At 36.1% G+C, this 21,796-nt stretch overlaps 2 protein-coding genes across 2 annotated transcripts; both read left to right on the top strand.

Annotated features, from left to right (window-relative positions):
* Nucleotides 1-10,293: 10,293 nt before the first annotated feature.
* On the top strand, nucleotides 10,294-11,338 carry pth1b (parathyroid hormone 1b). Its single transcript, XM_043244295.1, has 3 exons — nucleotides 10,294-10,371; nucleotides 10,453-10,552; nucleotides 10,644-11,338. The coding sequence occupies exons 2-3, from the start codon at nucleotides 10,461-10,463 to the stop codon at nucleotides 10,849-10,851; spliced, it is 300 nt and encodes a 99-aa protein (XP_043100230.1). The 5' UTR covers nucleotides 10,294-10,371; nucleotides 10,453-10,460; the 3' UTR covers nucleotides 10,852-11,338.
* An 83-nt stretch (nucleotides 11,339-11,421) lies between these two features.
* Nucleotides 11,422-21,464, top strand: btbd10b (BTB (POZ) domain containing 10b). Its single transcript, XM_043244294.1, has 8 exons — nucleotides 11,422-11,572; nucleotides 14,820-15,004; nucleotides 15,103-15,385; nucleotides 16,232-16,334; nucleotides 18,361-18,481; nucleotides 18,923-19,120; nucleotides 19,807-19,917; nucleotides 20,565-21,464. The coding sequence occupies exons 2-8, from the start codon at nucleotides 14,851-14,853 to the stop codon at nucleotides 20,894-20,896; spliced, it is 1,302 nt and encodes a 433-aa protein (XP_043100229.1). The 5' UTR covers nucleotides 11,422-11,572; nucleotides 14,820-14,850; the 3' UTR covers nucleotides 20,897-21,464.
* Nucleotides 21,465-21,796: the final 332 nt, after the last annotated feature.

The following is a 21,796-nucleotide window of genomic DNA, read 5'->3' as shown; positions in this document are numbered from 1 at the left end:
AACTGTTGCTTAGGATATCGAATCGTGCTGCAAGTGTGTTGTGTGTCGTTACACAGAGGATGAAATCCAATAAGGTTTTTATAGCAAAGCTAATTAGTTTTCTACACCGGCACCTAAGTGATATATATGAAATGTATTTCTGTACTATATTGCGGTGAAAAGAATGCGAAAAGTTAAATCTCTTCGGCTGCTTCGTACTTCTCAATTGTTTTATTTAACCCTGCTGTATCTAATGCTATTATTATTCATTTTAAGCCCTCTAAATGATCAGCAGGATCAAAATATTATAAGGAAATGCCTTGCTGTATGCCTTCAGGAAGTAAAAAGCCTTTTATACATATTAAGAATAACTTTTTAGTAATATTTGAAGGTGAACACTTACTTACTTACACTTACACTTACATTTATTTGCTCATCTCTCAGTCATCATTGTACTGCATTGCATTAAATGTATTGCTCACCATAATAAAAACTCCTACCATTTTAATATCATATTCATAAAAAAGATTATCAGGAGATACAGAATGCCAAAAGTTATGCATTTTATGCAAGTAGTCTGTTTAAGGCTACCTGCATATAATAAAGATTTATATTACAATCTTTCAGAGTTTCATGAGATGTTTTGGCCATATAATACCAGCAACTGCACAAAATGGTTTTGGTTGCATATTTTTTCTCTGTTTGATTCTCTTAATAAAAGTGTTAAGAGATAACATGCTATTTGAGACCCAAAATTATGAAAAAACAAAAACAAAACCTTTTTACCATTTTTACATTATTTTTCTAAAAGTGCAATAGCTGTTCCATAAAATAATAAAATACATTAGATTAGTTTTTCATATGTCCAGCTTTAAAAGATCATCTGTTTACATTTTTCGATTTCCAATTTTCTTAAGAATATGAGAAGGACAATTATTGATGTGGTTAAAGTAGAGATACAAAAATCATTCTGGACAACAGATAAAATGATTTGCTATAAGGAGAATTTGATGAGAGATGTTTCTGACATGTTATTGACAATTTGCATTTTGATTGCAGAAATCTCGGTTTGGGACATTGTCGAGATCTCTTGTGAAACAGAGCTCACCAGAAAAAAATAGTCTCACTATGTAATTTTTCTTTTCTATAATTAGTCTTTTAATTAACCTATCCATTTTATTCAAAGAGGCCAAACTACTGCATAAACTAAAAAAGCAAAAGCGCTGTTAAGAATCATATTTTACTAAATATAAGCAATCAAAACTGATAGTATTACTGGCTGAAATATATATGATCGATTATCGTGTGGCAAATAAAGCACATTAGCCTGAGTTATAGAGCTTTAAAGAGCTAAAGTGACATCTTTTGGAAGGAAGATGAAGCTACACCATTTGGGAATACAGTGTAAGGTGCGTTCAGAAGGCTGTTTTATGACTTTAAAGGCTATAAAAGTCACATTTCAATGACTGGTTTACTGTTCGATCCGGTGTCCTTGGTCGAGGACAAGAGGTTAAACTGCCCGACATTATCAGCAGCCCTGAAAGTCACCTTTGTTTGGGTTCTTATCCTAGACTAAATCAGGTTAAAAACATGACATTACCCACAACTGACAATTTTAATCTATATAATAATAACAGCTATAACTGTTTGTTTGACTTTTCCTCCAAAATGACACGTTGTGAATATTGACATGATAATTGAGCTTAAAAGGTTCTTCACAGCAATGCCATAAAATAACTATTTTTGGTTGCACAAAGAACCATAAACAAATAAAGAATTGTCTCTTTCTTACCTTGTTTTAATCTGAAGAACCGTCTTTTGCCACAAAGAACCTTTTGTGAAGGTTCTTCATGAACTATTTAGACAAAAAAAGGTTCTTCTATGTCATAGTGAAGCACTTTTAATTTGAAAAGAACATACACTGCTTTGAAGGGAATAGTAAATCCAAAACAAATGTGATTTGCTGAAAATGAAGTCATGCTATTTGTGAAGTCATGCTATTTGTGAAGTCATGCTATTTGTGAAGAGTTTTATTCTTCATCAGAACAGATCTGGAAAAACCGTTTTGCTTCTAAATGGTGCTTTACCTTTACATTACTCTTCTGATTCAGACAGAAGAAATGAAGTCAAATCATCTTGATTTGTTCATTACAAACACAGTTTTCACTTTACAGTATGTTAAATAATGGACTGGAGTCATGTGGATTACTTGTGGATTATTGTGATGTTTTTATCAGCTGTTTAGACTCTCATTCTGACGGCACCCATTCACTGCAGAGGACCAATGGGTGAGCAAATGAAGTAATGCTACATTTCCCCCATTACAAATGTGTCTACATTTCAGATTGCTTGATGGCAGGTTATTTTTTTATTTATTTAATCATGTAAATTGAAGACACACATTCTTTTAATGTACTATGCAGATCACCGAACAGCCCTGCAACAGACAATCAAAAAATAATTTATTCTCTTCTAGATGCTCAACATAAAATACATTAGAACTGCTTGAAGATTAACTCTGCAATATCTGTTTTTTAATGGTGTTGTCTTATGTGTGGGAAGGTATTTACACCAGTGTGATGTAGTACAACACATAAGGTGCTGATTAAGTAGGCCTGTCTCATCAGACTGTAGCATGTAAACTTCACAAGATCTGTGAGGAGGAGTAACCTCACACTCTCCTGTTAACACCCACTCAGTGACACTCACAGTCTGCGCCATCAATATAGGCAGTGTTATATTCATTTTCTTTTCTAGGCGAAAATTAACCTATAAATATCCTAAAATACTGGATTTCCGTTAGTGGAAAACTAAAATAAGGACCTAACAGGTTCTGTGGACTGAATGAAGCTATAGTAATGATCTAAAGCCCCTCCAGTGTGCATTTCCTGTTTCCTGACAGAAATCACGCTGAATTTGATTAAATCAGCGAATGATGGAACATGCCGTTCTGGTGCCATGGTGATGATTAGGCAGGGATACAGGACAGTCAGGACGCTTCGAGATGCTTGCAAATACTGACACCCCCTGAGAGGAAATTAGAGGTCATGTACCGCATGAAATCTGCGGTAAAGCTGAAGCAGAAACAACCGTTTGAGTTTTCGACAGAAGGAGGCTGGGTTCATGTAGGGACAAAGAGCATTTCTCTGTGAATATTTCATTAATATCATCTGTGTGCTTAAGTTTTTTTAGGGTGTGACAGTAATAAAACTTCAACATATGGTGACTGTGTCTGCTCGGTTTAGTCTAATTGAACCTATCAATCAACCCACCAAGTATAATAAATGTCTTGGATGTAAAAGCAGGCTTGACAGCGAATAAGATAGATTGAGGGATTGCCTATTGATTCTTTCAATATACTAATTTTCATATGAGTGTATATGTCTGTTAAGTTTGAACCGCTCCACCCAGTCCTCCACCTGAACAGAAACTTAATGGGAAAAACATACAACAACTAATGTAACAGTTACTAAAGGTTGTACTTGAAAACTGTCATGAGGCATGCTACAAGCAAAGCAATATCATTAAGGCAAAACATAGTCACAGCACAATTTTACATGACACTGGCCTGTTTACTGCAATACAGTTATATTTTGGATGTCATTTGAAACCTGTGGACAGTGTAACACATTAGTAATGGAAAGTAACAAAAATTAAGTAATCAGATTACTTTGGCCCCACGATATACTGTGTTTCTAATATCTGCATACTTATCTACATGTGTACATAGTATGCAACCACGGTGTAAGTGCACATTGGTACATCTACAGCTCTAATGTTTGTGTAACTACGCATATGTAACAACCCACTTAAGGGTATGTGTAAGTATAAATATGTAACAGGACACCGGTAACAGCACTTTTTGCTAATGAAAGTGTTACATTTTATAATAATAAGTAGGCAATTTCTTTGGACTTTCCATGTAATTATTGTAATGTTACACAGCAGCGGCCAGTATGTTAGGCTTTAATGTTACACTTTATATTAAGTGGACAGTTCCTGAGGATTCACCATGTAAGTACACTGGTATTACAGTGGTGCACCAACAACACCAACTCAAGATCTTAACCCCTGGATCAATTATTTTCCAATTACTCTTATACATACTGTTCTTACAAAATGTAGTTATATATGTCCTGTTTGTTTCATGATTACTTAGTGAAGTGTTGTTACCAATGTCCTGTCTTTTACACTTTGAGTCTTTTACACAGCTACTTATACTTAAGTACAATCTTGATACACTTTATTTTAAGTGGCTTATGCCTGTGTAACATCTTAATGTAATTAGAAAGGTATTACATGTGTTTAAGCACATGTGCGACAATCTTTTGGCAAGTAGCTGTGTAACAGACTCTGTCTGTTACAAATGTGTAACAGTAGCAGCCTATTATATGTACATAATTACAAATTGTTGTACTTTCACTGATACAAAATATGATATTTTTTGGACCTGTTCCAGTACCAACTTCCATAAAATAGTTAATGGTAAGTACATTTTATTTTTTGGCTACTACTAAGTACTAAGTATTACTCTGTAATATGAACACCTTAAATTAAAGTGTTATCCAGATTTTCTTTCTTAATCTCTTAAAGACAGCTTTTTAAGAAGCAGTGATAAAAGTATATTTAAGGTGTTAAAAACGTTCCTACTCTCACCTTCCTGAAATTACATTACCTCCACATTTTCCACATAATTCATTTAATTTCAACACAGCATCATGGCATTGCACACCACATTAATTGCTCACCGCAGGTTGCCAGGTAATGATCATCCCATCACCCTGATCTCATATAAGTGAAAGCAATTCCTCTCTTTAAAGGTTTCCTGCAGGCTAAGAAACATAATGTTTGATGAGTCAGTTTGCTTCTTAATCTCTTTCCAGAATTACTGTCCATAACAATAATAAATTAGCTTTATGCTCTGGGTAAATTCATAGGTATATTTCACGTCACATGCTACATTCATAATGAATTTTATATCTTTTACACTCTACTCAGTCACATATTCTTTCAACCAGCCGTACGGCACACCTAGAAAAATATATTTTCTGTTATGGATACTGTATTACAATAAAACTATTTTATTTTAATTTAATTTATCTCAGATGTTCCTCCAAAATTATTCTCTACGCAAGGTAACACTGTGGATGCGAATCATATAATTTGGTCCTGAAAGAATTGCTCATACTGAAGTTCATATCGAATTCTCTGTCTTTTCTACTGGGATCTTTTATATTTCAGAAAAGCCAAAGACTTCTTGCATACTGTCTAGGAGAAACAATTGAGATATTCTGAGACCTCCTTTGTGGTTTTGCTTTTCTGTGGGTTGATATTAAGCTGATAAAATCGGAAGAAGTAAGAGCTCAGTGCGATCTAGCATGAATGACATAATGCGCTTCAAAAGAATGAAAAGAAGTTTTCCCCTAAGTTGAAGCCACTCAGCCGTGAAAGCGAATGAAATAGTGGCTTGTTGCTGTCAAAGCGGCCGCAATATTGCCTCATTACACACATACTTTTGTTTTCCATTGATTTTTTGAGTCACTTTAAATCTAATACAACATAATCTCTTCAAGTGATTACAACCCAAGACCGAAAACTAAAATGCTAATGAGGACTGGTTGTGGGATGATTGCTAATACATAAGTGAAAACGGGACTACTGTCAAAGGGCTTGTTATTTTCATTGTAATTAATCTCAGATCTCATCAAATCATAGCCCTGGATTCTTACCCAGGATGTAATTAAGAACAAGACAGCAGGGTATACAAATAGCTCGCGCGCACACAAACAAAAACAAGCAGTCCGTACAAGAAAAATGAGTTTCATGAGCATTAACAGAAAGAAGCGGCTGTAATGAACAGACGGGAGCTCTGTCTAATTGGTAATGTATATGTATGACCCATGTCTAATATACACGGGACGTGAGTTTTGCTCTCCCTTCATTATAGCTGCTCCGTCTTGATCCGAGTGGCAGCGTTGAATGTAATCCAATTACAGTGGCCACAAATCACATTTTTTTAAGTAAAAAGGCAGTTGCTCATTATGTGAAATCCGGGCATTATGTTGCAGGCTTTGATAGGCTGCAGACGGGATTAGCGGACTTGGTGTCAGAGTGCTTCTCTACTGCCTCAGGAATCTGTTTAATACCCTATGCATGGACACAGCACAGCTCTGTGGAGCAGAACAGGTCATGCTCGCTCGCCAGTAAAATGCGACTGGAAGACTTTGCGATACAGAGTCTGACAGAACTCTGTTGTAGGATGAAAGATGGACTTGAATTTTTTGACTTTACCCTTTGTCTGTCGTTCTCCATTCAACACAGGCATGCGTTCAGGTAATGCTAAACTGAAAGAGAACTACAGCACACTTGTGAAAAAGTACAATTGATCATATTTCAGCTTTGCAAATAATAATGCATACTTTTGGCGCATATGAAATAAATTCACTTTAAATGTAATAGCAAACAATATATTGTAATTAAGCAGTTCGCACGTGCTTTAGTTAACCGAGACATTCTATGAATGGTGCACTTATTTAAAGCACAATAAAAGATCTTAAAATATAATGCCTTTATAAACATAATGATATAAAGTGCACCTTAAAACTTGTAATTAAATTATAAAATGCAGTGCACTTAGATATTTTAACATAGACATTAAAGTATAATATATTAAGTTTTTAAAAATATATCACTAGAACAGAAAAAAACGATTATCACTTTATGGTTTACATCCGCAATGCATTAATTTCAATACACAATACAATATTCACCAAGGTATTTTTTAATCAGTAAGTGGCATTCATTTGAGTATCAGACTTTTTTACTTATTATCATACTGACACCTTGTGGACATTTTGCATGTTCTTGATTTTTAGCAAGGCATCTTGTGTTAAAGCATATTTTGAGTATATTTTCAGTTGAATAAACCCCCCAAAAAAATTTCTACGATTAATTTATTCTATATTTACAGAACAATGATATTTTGTCACATGCAATTTTATTCAGTTAAGAATTACAAATAAATTGCAAAAATATTTTTTTTATTTTTTTCTCAATTGTTTTTTGAATTGAGTTATACGTTTTTTTTTTGCAATTGCCACATTTTTATATGCTTTTATTCCAAATACAGATTTCTTACAGGTTTCTTCTTATTACGATTTTCTTTAAATAGTTCTTCAAAAACGACAACAAAACTCTTTTCCCACAAACTAGTGCGCATAAACGACAGGCTTTCATTGTGATAACATACCATAAAGTATGCATCGGCATGACCTGCCAGGGTAAGATACCCTCAATGCACATTTATTTATACTCTAGTGTGATGCATACTGTATATCTGTGCGTACTGTACAAGCTCTCAAATAAATAAAAAAAAATTATTTTAAAGAAGAAGAAGAAGGCACAATAGAAGGGTAGAATGATCACATGAATTTAACTAAAAACAAAACATCTAAACATGCTCAGTTTATGTGATAATCCATTAATATCCAGGGGCACATGATCATAAACACAGCAGCGCAAGGTCATAAAATCACTTTCAGCTGCAAGACGTTTAGCGATACGTTTCATCTCCAGCTATTCATTATTTATGTCTTACAAAGAATAGCTGAAATGCATGCGGGGTTGCATATTCATCATTTCAATTTCTCACACATGCCCAGCTAAAAATAACTCACCAATTATTGACAGGCCCAACAAAGCGCTGGCTTCAGCCAAAGGTTAAACGGCTATATGTCTGAAGCCCATTTTAAAGAAGACCTGCGTGATTTTCATGCGGCATTTCTGACATTGTTACATGGGGGTGACCCCTGTAAATGGTTTGTAAGCAATTCTTCACCTTAATCCTGAGCGGTTCCCCCGCACACTACTGCTGCTACATGCCATTAGTGAGATGACAAACATTGTGACCGCATGAGGTAATGAGAACAGCTTGCTTGGGTTGACTCAACATGTGCAGTTAAGTCTGTTCTCCATACCAACCCGCTCTCAGGTGCACAAACACATAAGTTATTAATGTATGACATGAGGTAAGTTGTCTATGCTTGTTGCCACTTTAATTGGAGCATGTGCATTTGCAAGGCACAGATCTCGAAAAAAACTACGTTTTCTGATTTCAACAATGTGCAAAATTAGCACTCGTTTAATGTTTTTAGATAATTAAGCAGAACATGGTAAAGAAACGATTATGGTGTATTAATAAATGTGCTATTTTTTTTCTTTCGGGAATGAGAAACCTGGCAACAACATGTATTTGTGTTTATTTTTTGCAAAGCAGCACGGCTTGATATAACATATTTTATATTCTTTGCTGGACTGCACAACAATAAAATAGTAATAATAATAAATCAAGGGAGTCTACGTGTGATATATAGCGCTCAACCTCAAGCTCATCTGACACTGCAATAACTACAATACTTCATGACACTCATCACACCCTTTAAAAGAGAGCCTTGTCTGAGCAATGACCCGCTTCAAAAACAACATGTGGTTTGGGCTGAAATGCCATGACTTATCCCAAATCTGTCATTTTTTTAACTCAACAAAGGACTCGTTAATAATTCTTGAATATTTAATAATTATTGAAAAGTTTCATCGGTCACTTGTGGTGTTCCTCAAGGCTTTGTGTTGGAAATAATATTGTTTTCTATATTACAGATGTGCGTTTTTATTGCTATGCGTATTATTTAAATTCGCGTTTGTTCTTTAGTTTTTTATTATCTTAATCATTTACATGTGTATGCATTGTAAATGTAATAAACAAATAAAAATAAACGTGTTGTTCTGCTAATGTGTGACTTATCGTCCTCAATATATATCCAGCAGTTAGAGTAAAATCAACTTGCTGTTTTATCACTTAAAGAAAACATTAGACATGCTCTCAGGAGTAAGTATACAGCAAAATATAGACTGATACTGTACCAACTGTACATCAAGAGCATTCACATATTGCACTGTTCTTCGCCTTCCCTTGTGATACGTCTGTTTTAATTTCCTATTTACTTGCAAAGTAAAAAAATTCTACATTGTATTGTTTTATTATAGATGTTACTGCGAGGTATATCTGTCTATATATTTAATTTCCTATCATTATCACGTTTAGTGGTGTGGTTCATGCCGTGCTGTACGAAAGATGTAAGTTAAAGATAATATTATTTATTATTAGAAAGCATTCATTAATATTTAATCCTTAATTCCGGATTTAAATTCAACTTCTGAGCGGCGCTGACACAGTTATCGAAGAATTTTTGGAAATTACAATTTACGTGCTTGTAACATTCCTTTCGCATTTTCACTGATATAACAGACATTTGTTTTGGTTCGTTCAGTTTGGTTACTTGCTAGGACTTACTGCATGTGTCATGACACAGTCATTCCTCGTCCACATTTAGAAAACTTCTCTCATGGTTACCTAATGTGTCCCATGAGAGTATGACAAGGTTATACACCTCCCATAGATCACTTAAACTTCAGGTGGACCTCGCTTGCACAATGATGTCTGACATAAAACTGTTATTTTATTTTTTTAAGTCTGACCTAGTAAACCACAAGGAAAAAAAAACCCCAGCAATGCTTCAATCGTCTAATGTGTTGTGAACGACACAAGGAATGAGTTACAGAACTGAACTTGCATTCTAATTATATCAGTGTTAATATAAAAAATAAGTAAATGGGTAAAAATGTTTGCTAGATAAATTAAAAACAAATAAAAAATTTAATTTATTTTTATTTTTGCAATAGCCAGTCTTTTTCTCAATAGTGCCACTAACACATCAGTTTCAATGTGTGGATTTGAGAAAGCAACCGTTAACAATATAATAATCATTAATAATGATACGCAAATTAAATCGTCAATACAGCATTCTACTGAAAAAGCAAACAAATGAACAAAAATAAATGAGTTTATTAAAAATGCATTTTAAAATCTCTTTGACGTAATAATTAAGAATACCCAATTAAAGCAGGCAAAAGATAAGATTCCTAATTTATTTGTAAAAATGTTCAAGAATAGGTTTTGAGTATCTGAACGTATTATGATGAAATATATACTTACTTTGCCGAAGGTGGCACCCTGCCTGACCGTCATAGCCGTACATGGCACTAGTTCTCCAGCGCTGTGATCACAGGGGTCTTGACCAAGGTGTTGAAAACAGAATTAGTGGGGGTGTCGGTAGCCATGTGTCGTCATGTGCATGCCAGCCTCCATCAAAGCATGGATGACATCACCATCAATAATGGAGATAGCTCATCAATGACCGGCGGGAGGGGGCTTGTGCGTATAAAAAGAGGAAGAGTAGCCCCAACGCACAAATACGACACCGAACAACACATGGACCCTCTCAGCACAGCAGCTACAAAATACAGAAGCAGTCAAATAAAAGACAACAATACCTGGTAAGTTTAGAGGCCGACGTCTGTCTACAACGGACGCTCTGTCTTGCAAGTACTACGACTTATCCTTAACTTATTCCGCAGGTATCACTATGTTACCCATACGTTCTTTGGAGAAAATCGTGCTCATTATTGTGCTGTGGGGTCTTTGCAGTTTGCTATATCTGGAAGGACGGCCACTCAGGTAAGAGAGAAATGAGATGCAACGTATTGGTGTTTTTAGCTTCGTGATTGCAATCAAAAAAACGATCACTCCGTATCTCCGTCTGCCACAGCAAGAGGTCAATCAGCGAAGTTCAGCTCATGCACAATGTTCGGGAGCACAAGGAGATGTTGGAAAGGCAGGACTGGCTTCAGCTGAAGCTCAACAATATCCTCATCCCCTCAATAAACGACTCTCAGAAGGAGCAAAAAGGAAAAGCCAGCGGCCCATCTATCAGGCGTTTGAGAAAGGGGGAAGGTGCGGCGTGGATCGTGAACTGATGTTTCTGAAAAACGAATGAACTCTAAATAATGAAAAGTGTTTTCTCGGTAACGTCAGTGCAGGAGGAGGACACGGCAAGTGTCAATTAAAATATACTGTTGTACTCGGAGAAAGAATGCGCACTGCTTTACTTATGTCTTTTTAATTTATTTTTTTATTTATTTGTAAATAAAGGTTGTTGTTTAGATATTTAAGCATATTGTTCAGAAACTGTGTAGGACATACAAAGGACAATGTCTTAACCTTGTAGTAGGCCTCTCTGTTTTCACTGTTTTCGTTCCAGTGTAGTGCCATACTGATTTTTTAAATGTACTTTCAACAAATATTTGTACTTTTTTAGACATCCAACAATTGCACTAAAATGTGGACCAACTGGATGTGTTTATTTATACACTACATTACATACACGACAAACTAAGCAAGACTCATTTTGTGTTTTCTTTCTTTCTTTTTTTTCTTTCTTTCTTCCTTTCTTTCTCTCTTTCACGTTTAACTTGTAATCTGATAAATTTGAAAAAGCCCATTGACCGCACCACGCGGTTCTCGCGATATTTCGAAGTCTCGTTTCCCGTCAGCAGTTGGTGGAGATCAAATTCGCTTTTTCCGAAAAAGCTGATGGTCCTCTTCAAATTTTGATGCTCGTTATTTTCTGTTTTTCCTCGCGGGAGAGCACCAGTAATTAGCTGCTTTACGAACTATGCTCGCGGCGCTGTAAAAAAGGTAAGAATTTGTTTAATTCACAATCCAAACATCTATTGTTTTGTTGCTTAGCTTCGGCGGCTAGCTAATAGTTCAGTAACGTCCGCTGAGGTTTTGTGCGTGAAGATGCGTCCGGTGCTTAACAACGCAGCACGCATATAATCACACATTTAGTTACAAATCCCCGTTTAACGAACGAGGGAAGCTTGTCAGATCGCGTCTGTTGCTTTTGTTCTGTTTTTATTGTCATGTATCGACTCTGGCAGGATGACACACCATCCGCGAGACTTCGATCAGTCATTGATCAGTTGTATGGATGTCCGTCCTGTGGCTTTTGGCGGATCACAAGAGCTTAAAAAACATTAAATGAAGTGGATAATATTATGAAATCTCACCGTTTACGGATGTTCTCATCTGGCTTTAGAAGTATGTATGAATTAATAGTTTACACAGACAAGCTAAAAACCTAAAAACAACGCTGTAATATTTTTTTTTAATCGAAAGTACATAATATAAAACTAAAACTGGTAGGTTTAGAGTAAACAATAAAACTGTAGATTAAAAAAATATAATTTCATGCTTATGCGGTAAGGCCAATTTAATTTGATAAGACTTGCTAAATAACTTTTTTAACTGTATTGCCTATATACATTTAGTCTTGTTAAAATGACTAATTACTTTACTTCTGCAGTAATGATTATTATAATAATTTCCCTTTCTCTTTTTACTAAATTGCGTGTTTGTAATAGAATATATTATTCTATATTAGTCGGGGCACTTTCATCAGTATTTGCATTACTAAAAAGTAAAAAAAAAGACCATTGTATACAATTTTGTGAATGGGTTAAAAAGGAAGCCATGCCCTGGAGGCTTGGCTGTAATGTAACATGGGTCAGAAGATTAAGCCACACTTAAAAACTGCGAAAATATTTAAATACCAAACATTATGTGTTTAATTCTCACTTGATTCAAACGCCCGCACATTCCTGTCGTCAAATAAACCGTGTAATGGTGATAGCTGCGGTAAAATCAGTGCACTTGTTCTTAATTAATGACATTATCTGAGGTTATGAGGAAAGAATCTGAATGAATGGTCCGCTTGTGCTTTTGAGTCGCAGTGTCACATGGTTGTGTAAAAGTGTGTAAACACTACAGATTACTCACACACACACACACACTACAGGATGATAAATGTAGCAATACACTTCCTTGTAAGTGTTTACTAAAACTACTGGTTTATCTGCTTGTGAGTCACTTAACCTACAAATTTCAAAGGTTGACTGTTTGCGGTTTTAGAGACTATATAAACCCTTTGATTTATAATTTTGTGCAGCAACAGTGCTTTTATTTACTTCGCTTTTTTTTAATCTAGAGTAGAATATATGGTACTTGGCACTGTATGTAGGGGTGAGAGAGTAGCCAAGGGTTTATCAGCTGTGTTTTCGCTCACTGCGTGGGTAAGGAAGAAAGGGGTGGTCTCTTGTCTCTCTCTATTTGTTGTTTTATTTTAAGGGACTGGTTTAAATGGACAACTATCTTTGGAATTTCCTGAGCTTTTTAAAAAAAAACCCCGAAGCGCTGTGCACAGAGGGAGCGGTGCTGTACACAAACGTATGATTCATATCCCATCTTGTTTGTCCAATAAGTTGTGTATGTTTGACATGATTTGACTTTTAAAAGTGTCTTTACCTCGGTACGTTGATGTATCCGATGGTACGCTTCGATATTTACCATATCTACCAAAAGCTGTTGGTGTACAGTAGTGCTGTTTTGATCTTCTATGTTGCACACAGATGTTCACACACAGTGAGTCAGTAGTGCGTCAAGCACCCCAGCCCTTGCCTCGTTTCTCGTGTGTGTGTGTGTGTGTGTGTGTTACACTCATGACATCCAGTTAAATTCACCCCAGGCACTTCCTGATCAACTGGAACCAAAGCCGTTCAAACACACCCTTTCTCAATCCTGTGTGACCGCGCTCATCTGCTGCCTTGTTTAATCTTTTGTTCTTTTGGATACTGTAAATATTCTCCATTTCTGCCTGAGCGTCTGGCATGAACGAGTATCATAAATATGGTGTTGTGAATTGCATTAAAGGGTGTGTTGGAAATGTGTTATTCACTGAAGAGCTAAAAAAAAAAAAAGCAGATTGTTTTACAGCTCACTAGCATAGGCCTAGCTGTATATGACAAAGGGTGTTATTTATGGTTGAATTATACGGAGGCAATGGTTTTAGTTCTGAGCTCTCTCTAATAAAAAGCAGTGCTGTTTAATTTTAGATTCTAGATTCTGTGTTTATAACTAAAACTGTGAGAATGGGGAAAGGGAGAGAATAAATCAGTCTTTCTGAGCAATGAATAAAAACATTTTGATTGTGGCTAGATGAATAGATTGTGTAATTTTTTGACATTTGTGAAATATTTTGACTAGACATTTCTCAAATGCAAGAGAATTTTGCCCCCGCACTACCAAAATGTTGATCTTTGGATCATTCTGTTCATCAGATAAGCCTGAAAAATACTAAACTAAATATAAATACTACTACTACTAATAATAATAATAATGTTTCTTTAACAGCAAATAAGAATATTGGGATGATTTCTGATAGATCATGTGACTCTGAAGCCTGGAGTAATGATGCTGAAAATTCAGCTTTGATCACAGGAATGCATTCATATTGAAAGCTGTTAGTGTAAATAGTAGAAATATTTCACAATATTACTGCTTTTGCTGTTTTTGAATAAAATAAATGCAGGCGTGGTGAGCAGTAGAGAATTTTAAAAACATTAAAAATGTACTGTTCAGAATGTTTTAACTTGTGGCATATAGTGCATTCAGAGCTGAGCACATGATATGAAAGATTTCCATCCCTATCAGAACATATGGCATTTGTGTTGATGGGTGATCCTAGTATTTTAGGATCATTGAGATACTATTAAGCTATAGTTACATAGTTATTTTTTATATTCTGTTTTCTTTTAATTAAAACTTGTATTAATTATTTCCATTCTAGTTATTTTAATAGACTTCAATTTAAATGAAAAATGCAAATGTTTCAGTTATAATAAATAATAAAAATACTTTTCATAATCTATCAACCATAATAACTCTGGTCTTAGTTGAGATGTGAACAATCCTGGCATTAGCTCTCTGTGACATTCTGGGAGCCGGTGCACCTGGAGTTTGTTCCTCTTGAGACTCGCTGAATTATGACTCCGGATCTTGTTTTCAGAGGTGTTTTTCTGAGGTCTATCTTTTTCTCTTCCTGCAGTGGCCAAATGCATTAGACTGTCCAGGTGAAAATGAACATGCATGGTGCCAGTGGAGGCTGTGACCGATCCAGAGATCGACGCCGTTCCAGCGACCGCTCTCGGGACTCCTCACACGAGCGCGGAGAAGGCCAACTCACACCCTGCATTCGCAACGTGACCTCACCCACACGCCAGCACAACAGCGGTGAGAAAGTGCTTTTTGGCGTTTAGGTCCAACGTGGCTCTTTATTTTTAAATTCGAGGGTTTGTCATCATGTGATGTCATACGTGTTACGTGAGCAGATCGCGAGGGCGGCTCATCGCGGCCCAGCAGCCCCAGGCCTCAGAGGATCTCTCCCAGCAGCAGCAGCAGTGGGGTGGCCAGCAGCCGCAACAGTAGCTTGTCCAGCTCCGAGGGCACCTACAAGAGCATGGTCCCCGGCGAGATGGTCTTCATCTACGAGAATGTCAAAGATGGAGCCCGAAGCGTCCGCACATCAGAGAAGGTCACGCTTATTGTGGACAACACTCGCTTCGTGGTGGACCCCTCGATTTTCACAGCACAGCCCAACACCATGCTCGGCAGGTTAGGACCGGTCATCTGTCAAAAAGATCTGATCATCTTCACGTCATTTAAGCCATGTGTGACCACATTTACACCTAGTATGAAGATTAATTTAGTCCGATCTGATAAAGTGGGGCGCTCTTTGTTTTGAGATCTGATCACTCACAACACATTCAGAGGCCATTGAAAATATTTTTGAGCAGTTTGTAATGTTAATGCTAATCTGTCTACAGGTTACCCAGAATAAACCTTTTGAAATGCGATCTGAATGCGTATAGGACATGTTACATGGTTTAAAAAGCAAAGGTAATACTTTTATAAGCTTTAAGATCTCCACAAATAAAATGAATATCATTCGTTCATACAGAACAAACCTGTAGTCTCCAAATAAATCATTTATATTATTATAAATTACTTGCTAAAGCAGTCTGGGTTATGCATTCAACAGGGAAATCGGCATGTTTTATTCAAAATAAAACCATTTATCCACTAATTAATATTAATACAAATAAATTGGATTGGTTTAAATTGGATTAAATTGGTTGATCAGTATTGTATTTTGGTGTTTTTAACATGTTTTGGTTTCTTGGACTTTGTTTTGAAGATTAAGTCTTATTGGTTTGGAGTGATAAGAGGGCGAGAAATTGATAGAATTTTTATTTATGGCTGAGCTATGCCTTTTTCAATATACTTTTGTTGAACCATTTAAGACTTCATTACCTAAAAAAACACAACGTGGGATCACACAAGAATAGATAATGACAGAATTAACCCTTTAACTTAAAATAATCTGTAACCTGTCTATTTTTAATACATTTTACGTTGTTGTTTCTGAATTGTTTGTTTTATTTTTGTATGTTTTGCTAGAATGTTTGGATCTGGACGAGAACACAATTTTACTCGGCCCAATGAGAAAGGAGAATACGAGGTGGCAGAGGGCATCAGCTCCACTGTGTTTAGAGCCATTCTGGTAGGTCACTCGACATCGCACCTTAACTTTCTCACAGTAAAGCTGGTCAGTGCTGCAGGCGGACAAAATACATGTACAGCGATTCATTTTATATATAGAGATGTAGATCAGGATCAGTCTAGACGGGGGAGCACTTTCTATAATAATATACTTTTAAACAAACTGAGATGTTAAATATAAAAATATTTTCGATATACCATATATTTGGATATAGCAGTCATACATCTCTATTAGAACCGCATCGGTGCAGAAGTGATTAGTCTAAAAATCAGTCAAGGTAAAAATCAAAAGTAGATTAATTTTAAAGACCAACAGTTTAGCACTGAATATTACACATAAGTTCAAGAGAAGTGTTTTCAGGTATCCTAAGTAAATTTGTTTGGAAAAAAAGCCTAATACCTAATTCTTACAGCGTTCCATACCACGCGCCCCACGACGAGCCCCGTTTCAGACTGATAGCCTAACTCACTACCTTTTATATTTGATGAATAACCATCAATGTTTTTTGCTAATGTGCTGTAAAGAAAACGACGTGCTGGTGACAATGCAGTTGGTCATGTTCACTCGTAGCTGGTAAAGTACAGACGTCTGAAGGATGTCTCTCTTAGCACTCTTGACATCATTTGTAAAAGGTTTATCGCCCTGCAGTTCAGTTTTGTTGTGGGCTTAGTTTTTAAAACATTTCCAATGAGCTAAGATGAAATAGCGGGGCAGTTTTGATGATAATAGGCCACATAATAATAATAATAGGCTAATAGTTTTATACATTAATAGGAGAGTGAGCCACATATAATATTGACTGTCGACAAAGACATCTGATATCGTCAATATCTTTGACTATCGTTGATGGACAATACTATCATCTGACGGCGCAACCCTAATATATGATATTACCCTGTTACTTGTCCTTCCTGTGATGCGTCACGACATGTTGCTTGTCTGTTATACGACCCACTTAAGAAGCTCCAGTCTGTCACAAATGCTTAGGATAAATTGTTTCTTTCTGAAACCAAAGCTAAGCGTCTTGACAAGAAAATCCTAAATGGACCGTTGTGTTTATATAGTAGGAAAAATGCCATTTTATACTTATTAATTTGGAGACAGCGCACTGATAAAGTCTAATTGTTGATTTGTATGGGTGACTTGGCGTTTGAGACAGCTCTGTGGTTTAGTCGCAGGCTTTCACAGTGGGCCGCTTCGGCTCTGGGAACATCTCATAATGAGCTTCCAGCAACAGCTTTTAAATAATGAAGTTAAGTGCAGCATAAGCCTGTCATCAGCTTTGCTGTATATCCTGCTGTAATGATCTTTCAACGCTGTGTCTGTTATGTGTCTCAGGACACTGTTCATTGTACCGTTGTAGCTCAGAGTGCTGTAGACAATCGATAAAATCAGATGAGCGCATTCAAATAATGACACTGACTAGTGATCCAGAGAGAGGATGCGTTGACTGGGAGAGCTTGAAAAACAGTAGCACGCGGTTTTCAGAAACAATTTAAATGCGATACAATAATTATTTTCGTAATCGGAAATGGGATTTGAATCACCTTTGAGCATTTTGGTTCTGATGTGACAATGCATATGGGTAGTTGACACACAAATACTAAACTGTGTCCAATGGTGTGACCGCAAAATGTGGGAAAATAAACATATAACATGAGAACAGTTTATCTTCAATCTTAGAGTTGAGAGAAGTTCATCTTTTTGTTGCTGTCACACATTGATGATGATAAATGTACAAAAGCAATGCAAAAAAGCGGGTATTCATTATGACATTTGCTGAAATTGTATTCAATTTATTTAATTATTAGAGTTTTTACAGATTAATTTTAAGAGATTATTGCCTGAAGTGAGTTACATTTTCTGTAAATCCCAGCCAGTAACTGATAGGGTGTTGATATATTGCGTATCTGTAGTATTAGCACAGCAGTGCACGTGAATCTGGCTCACGTCCGCGTTCGTCTGTAAGCGAGGCGGCTTCTATAATGGCATCTTATGTGTTGTCTGTTCTTTCCGTAACTGGCAGGATTACTATAAATCTGGGATAATCCGTTGTCCTGATGGAATCTCCATTCCTGAGCTAAGGGAAGCGTGCGACTATCTGTGCATCTCTTTCGACTACAGTACTATCAAGTGCCGAGACCTGAGTGAGTAATTCCTCAAACGCCCTTCCTGACGCACAAGACTTATAACAATTTGCTGAACATTTACACACCCATCTAAGACGCAGCTTTTGGTTCTGTATCAGAACCGAGTTTGGAGAAATGTCACCAATGGATGCCGTCACTGCAGACAGTGAATGGGTGCCGTCAAACAGCTGATTAAAAACGATGCAGTCATCCACGTGGCTCCAGTTTATTAATTCATGTCTTGTACAAAGTTTTGTAAGAAACAAATTCTTACAAAATTCAGAGGACTATTTTTTAAAATTTTTGGCTAATTTGTTCCTTTAATCTTCTACCAGTGTTCATATCGGTACTGTGACAACTGTGGTATTTTAACAATCCTTTCTGCCTCATGTTTTACACGATTCCAGATTTACCTGGTTTTCCTCAGGTTTTCCTTTATTGACCAGGTTTGTCTTTCAGGTGCCCTGATGCATGAACTGTCCAATGACGGCGCTCGGCGGCAGTTTGAGTTCTATCTGGAGGAGATGGTGCTTCCTCTGATGGTGGCGAGCGCTCAGAGTGGAGAGAGGGAGTGTCACATAGTCGTGCTCACAGACGATGACGTGGTGGACTGGGACGAGGAGTACCCACCTCAGATGGGAGAGGAGTATTCACAAAGTAATCCGATTTTAAGATTATCTCGTTTTTAATGATGCAGCACAATTTATTATATATTTTTTTTACTGAAACTGAAAGTATTAGTTTTTTAGCTTGAAAATACTGTTTATTAAATAAAAAAATAAATTTTATATATATATATATATTTTTTAATAGTATATATTTATATTAAATATATATGTAAATATATTATTAAATAAATATATATTATTAAATATAATAATATATTAATAATAATAATAATAATATATTTATATATTTAATGTCATGACAACATGATTAGTAAAATATGTAGTACAGTACATCTGTTTAGCAAAATGCTCCTGTTTATTTATTTTTTTTCTAGCCCAAATAATCTGAACAGTGAATGGCATTCCTTGTGCAAATGTAACTTTACATGACATTGTTCACAAACTGTTTTCTGTTGTCTTGTGGTTGAAAATTGAGCAAACTATTAAGCTTATCGTGATTTATAGACCTCAGCCAGGTTGGCAGCTTGTTTCATTTTTGATAAAAATAAAAAGCAAGACCGGGACAGAATTACAGTGCGTTCAATGGACTGTATGCTTTTTTTAACAACAGACTAAAACATTGTTACAAAAATACTTTCAGAAGACTAAAACCGGTTTGTAAGTCTGAAGCTTAGGCGATGAATTAAAACGAATGTTTTTTTTCCTCTCTTTTAGTTATCTACAGTACAAAACTGTATCGTTTCTTCAAATACATTGAAAACCGCGATGTAGCCAAATCAGTTTTAAAAGAGCGAGGACTGAAAAAAATTAGACTGGGTATCGAAGGTAAGAATCCTTTTTCTTGCATACTATTTTTTACAACATTGCATATTTGAATGAATGAATAAATCTCATTTTAACAATTTTAAAGGGATAGCTTACCCAAAAAAAATGTTATTCTCTGAAGTAACCATGAGTCAGGTATGGCAGCTGTTATCAAATGTAACAATTGGTCATAAAGATTTTTGTTATTGTATTAAAATTATTGCTGTCAAATGATTAATCACATCCGAAATATAATAAATATACACAGTACACAAGTGTAAGCAAAATATTTTATGTAAATACACATGTATATATTTGAAAAAAAAAATTACATTTATATATTTAATATATACATTTGATATCAATTATATTAATATAAATGCGTAAATATATTCTATACGTGTGTGTATTTATATATACATAAATATACACAATTCACCCGCATATATTGTGTAAACAATTAAAACCAAACATGTTTTTGAATATGTACAAAGCAGGATGCGGCTCAATCTTCCTCTATACAAAAGGTGCCATGTTTAATTTGATGGCTACAAGTAAGGGCAAGGTTTTGCATGAGGATAGATATAATGACCGAATTTTAGCGAACTCTTACCTTGACGGTTATGACCCACATCACAGCTTTTGAATATCAAATCTGCAATCTGTAGGTTATCCAACATACAAAGAGAAAGTGAAAAAGCGTCCTGGTGGCCGACCCGAAGTCATCTACAACTACGTCCAAAGACCCTTCATCCGCATGTCCTGGGAGAAGGAGGAAGGCAAGAGTCGACACGTGGACTTCCAGTGCGTGAAGAGCAAGTCTATCACGAACCTGGCGGCGGCGGCGGCAGACATTCCCCAGGACCAGCTCGTGGTGATGAACCCTGGACCACAAGTAGATGAACTGGACATTCTTCCCAACCACCCTCCCCCTGGCCACCACTACAGCAACAACTTCAACAACGAGCCCGACCCCGACGTCCCCTCGCCTGCCGTCTGAGAGCAGACGCCCCTTCACAGCATGCTGCAGCATGAAACAGAGTGACACTATAACCAGATTGCCTTCTGCACCTCCTCCACAGCCTTAGAGCCTCAACTGTCTAGTTACTGTATTTAAAAGAAAAAGAAAAAAAAACAACAACATCATGGACTTGAGATACTGGCATGGGCAGTGCTCTCCTGTTCCGTCTTCGCTGTTCTTTTTTTACTTGACCAAAGGAAATTTATTTTTGTTTGTTTGAAATGAAGTTAGCAACCTCACTTATTTTGTAATTGGGCCTGTTATATGATTAATTATTACTATTGTTATTTTACTATATTGTTACTGCAATGAGTTGAATTCGTATAATTTTGAAGTTCTTTTACACTTGATGCATTTGGGTTTGGTGCCACTTCTTCTTTTGGAAAGGTCTCCCCTTGATCTCCTCAAACTCTTGCGTCTCCTCGGGAGGTCCATTTGCCTGGTGAATGAATGCAGTGTTTTTCTTAGTCTACGTTAATTTATCTGCTCAAGATCTGTCTGTTCAAGCGCTTGAAAATCATTGTATTAATAAAGATATATAATGTAATCTGCAGTGTTTGACACACAAAATTAGATTTTCGGTTGCTTTTAGTGACACCAAGAATGATAATGGAAACTGTTATGGTTGTGTAACACATGGGGCAAAAAAATTGCTTGTTACACAATATATGCAAACCGAAATACAATTAGCGGCAGCTGTAAACTTAAATTTAGGGATACTTGGTATTCACTTTAAAAGCAGATCTTAAAGTAAAAAAATGCAGATTTTGAGTTTTGTAAAGAACATGATCTGTAACACGGATCAAACAATGAATTGGTTAAAAGGAGTTCCTGGTACTTTTCATGCACAACCTAGTATCATCAATATGGTCCGAAAAA

The sequence above is a fragment of the Puntigrus tetrazona genome, chromosome 7 (genome assembly GCF_018831695.1).
Source record: "Puntigrus tetrazona isolate hp1 chromosome 7, ASM1883169v1, whole genome shotgun sequence".
Lineage (NCBI taxonomy): Eukaryota > Metazoa > Chordata > Actinopteri > Cypriniformes > Cyprinidae > Puntigrus > Puntigrus tetrazona.
Note: the sequence above shows the minus strand (reverse complement) of the source record. Positions and strands in the feature narration are given on the sequence as shown.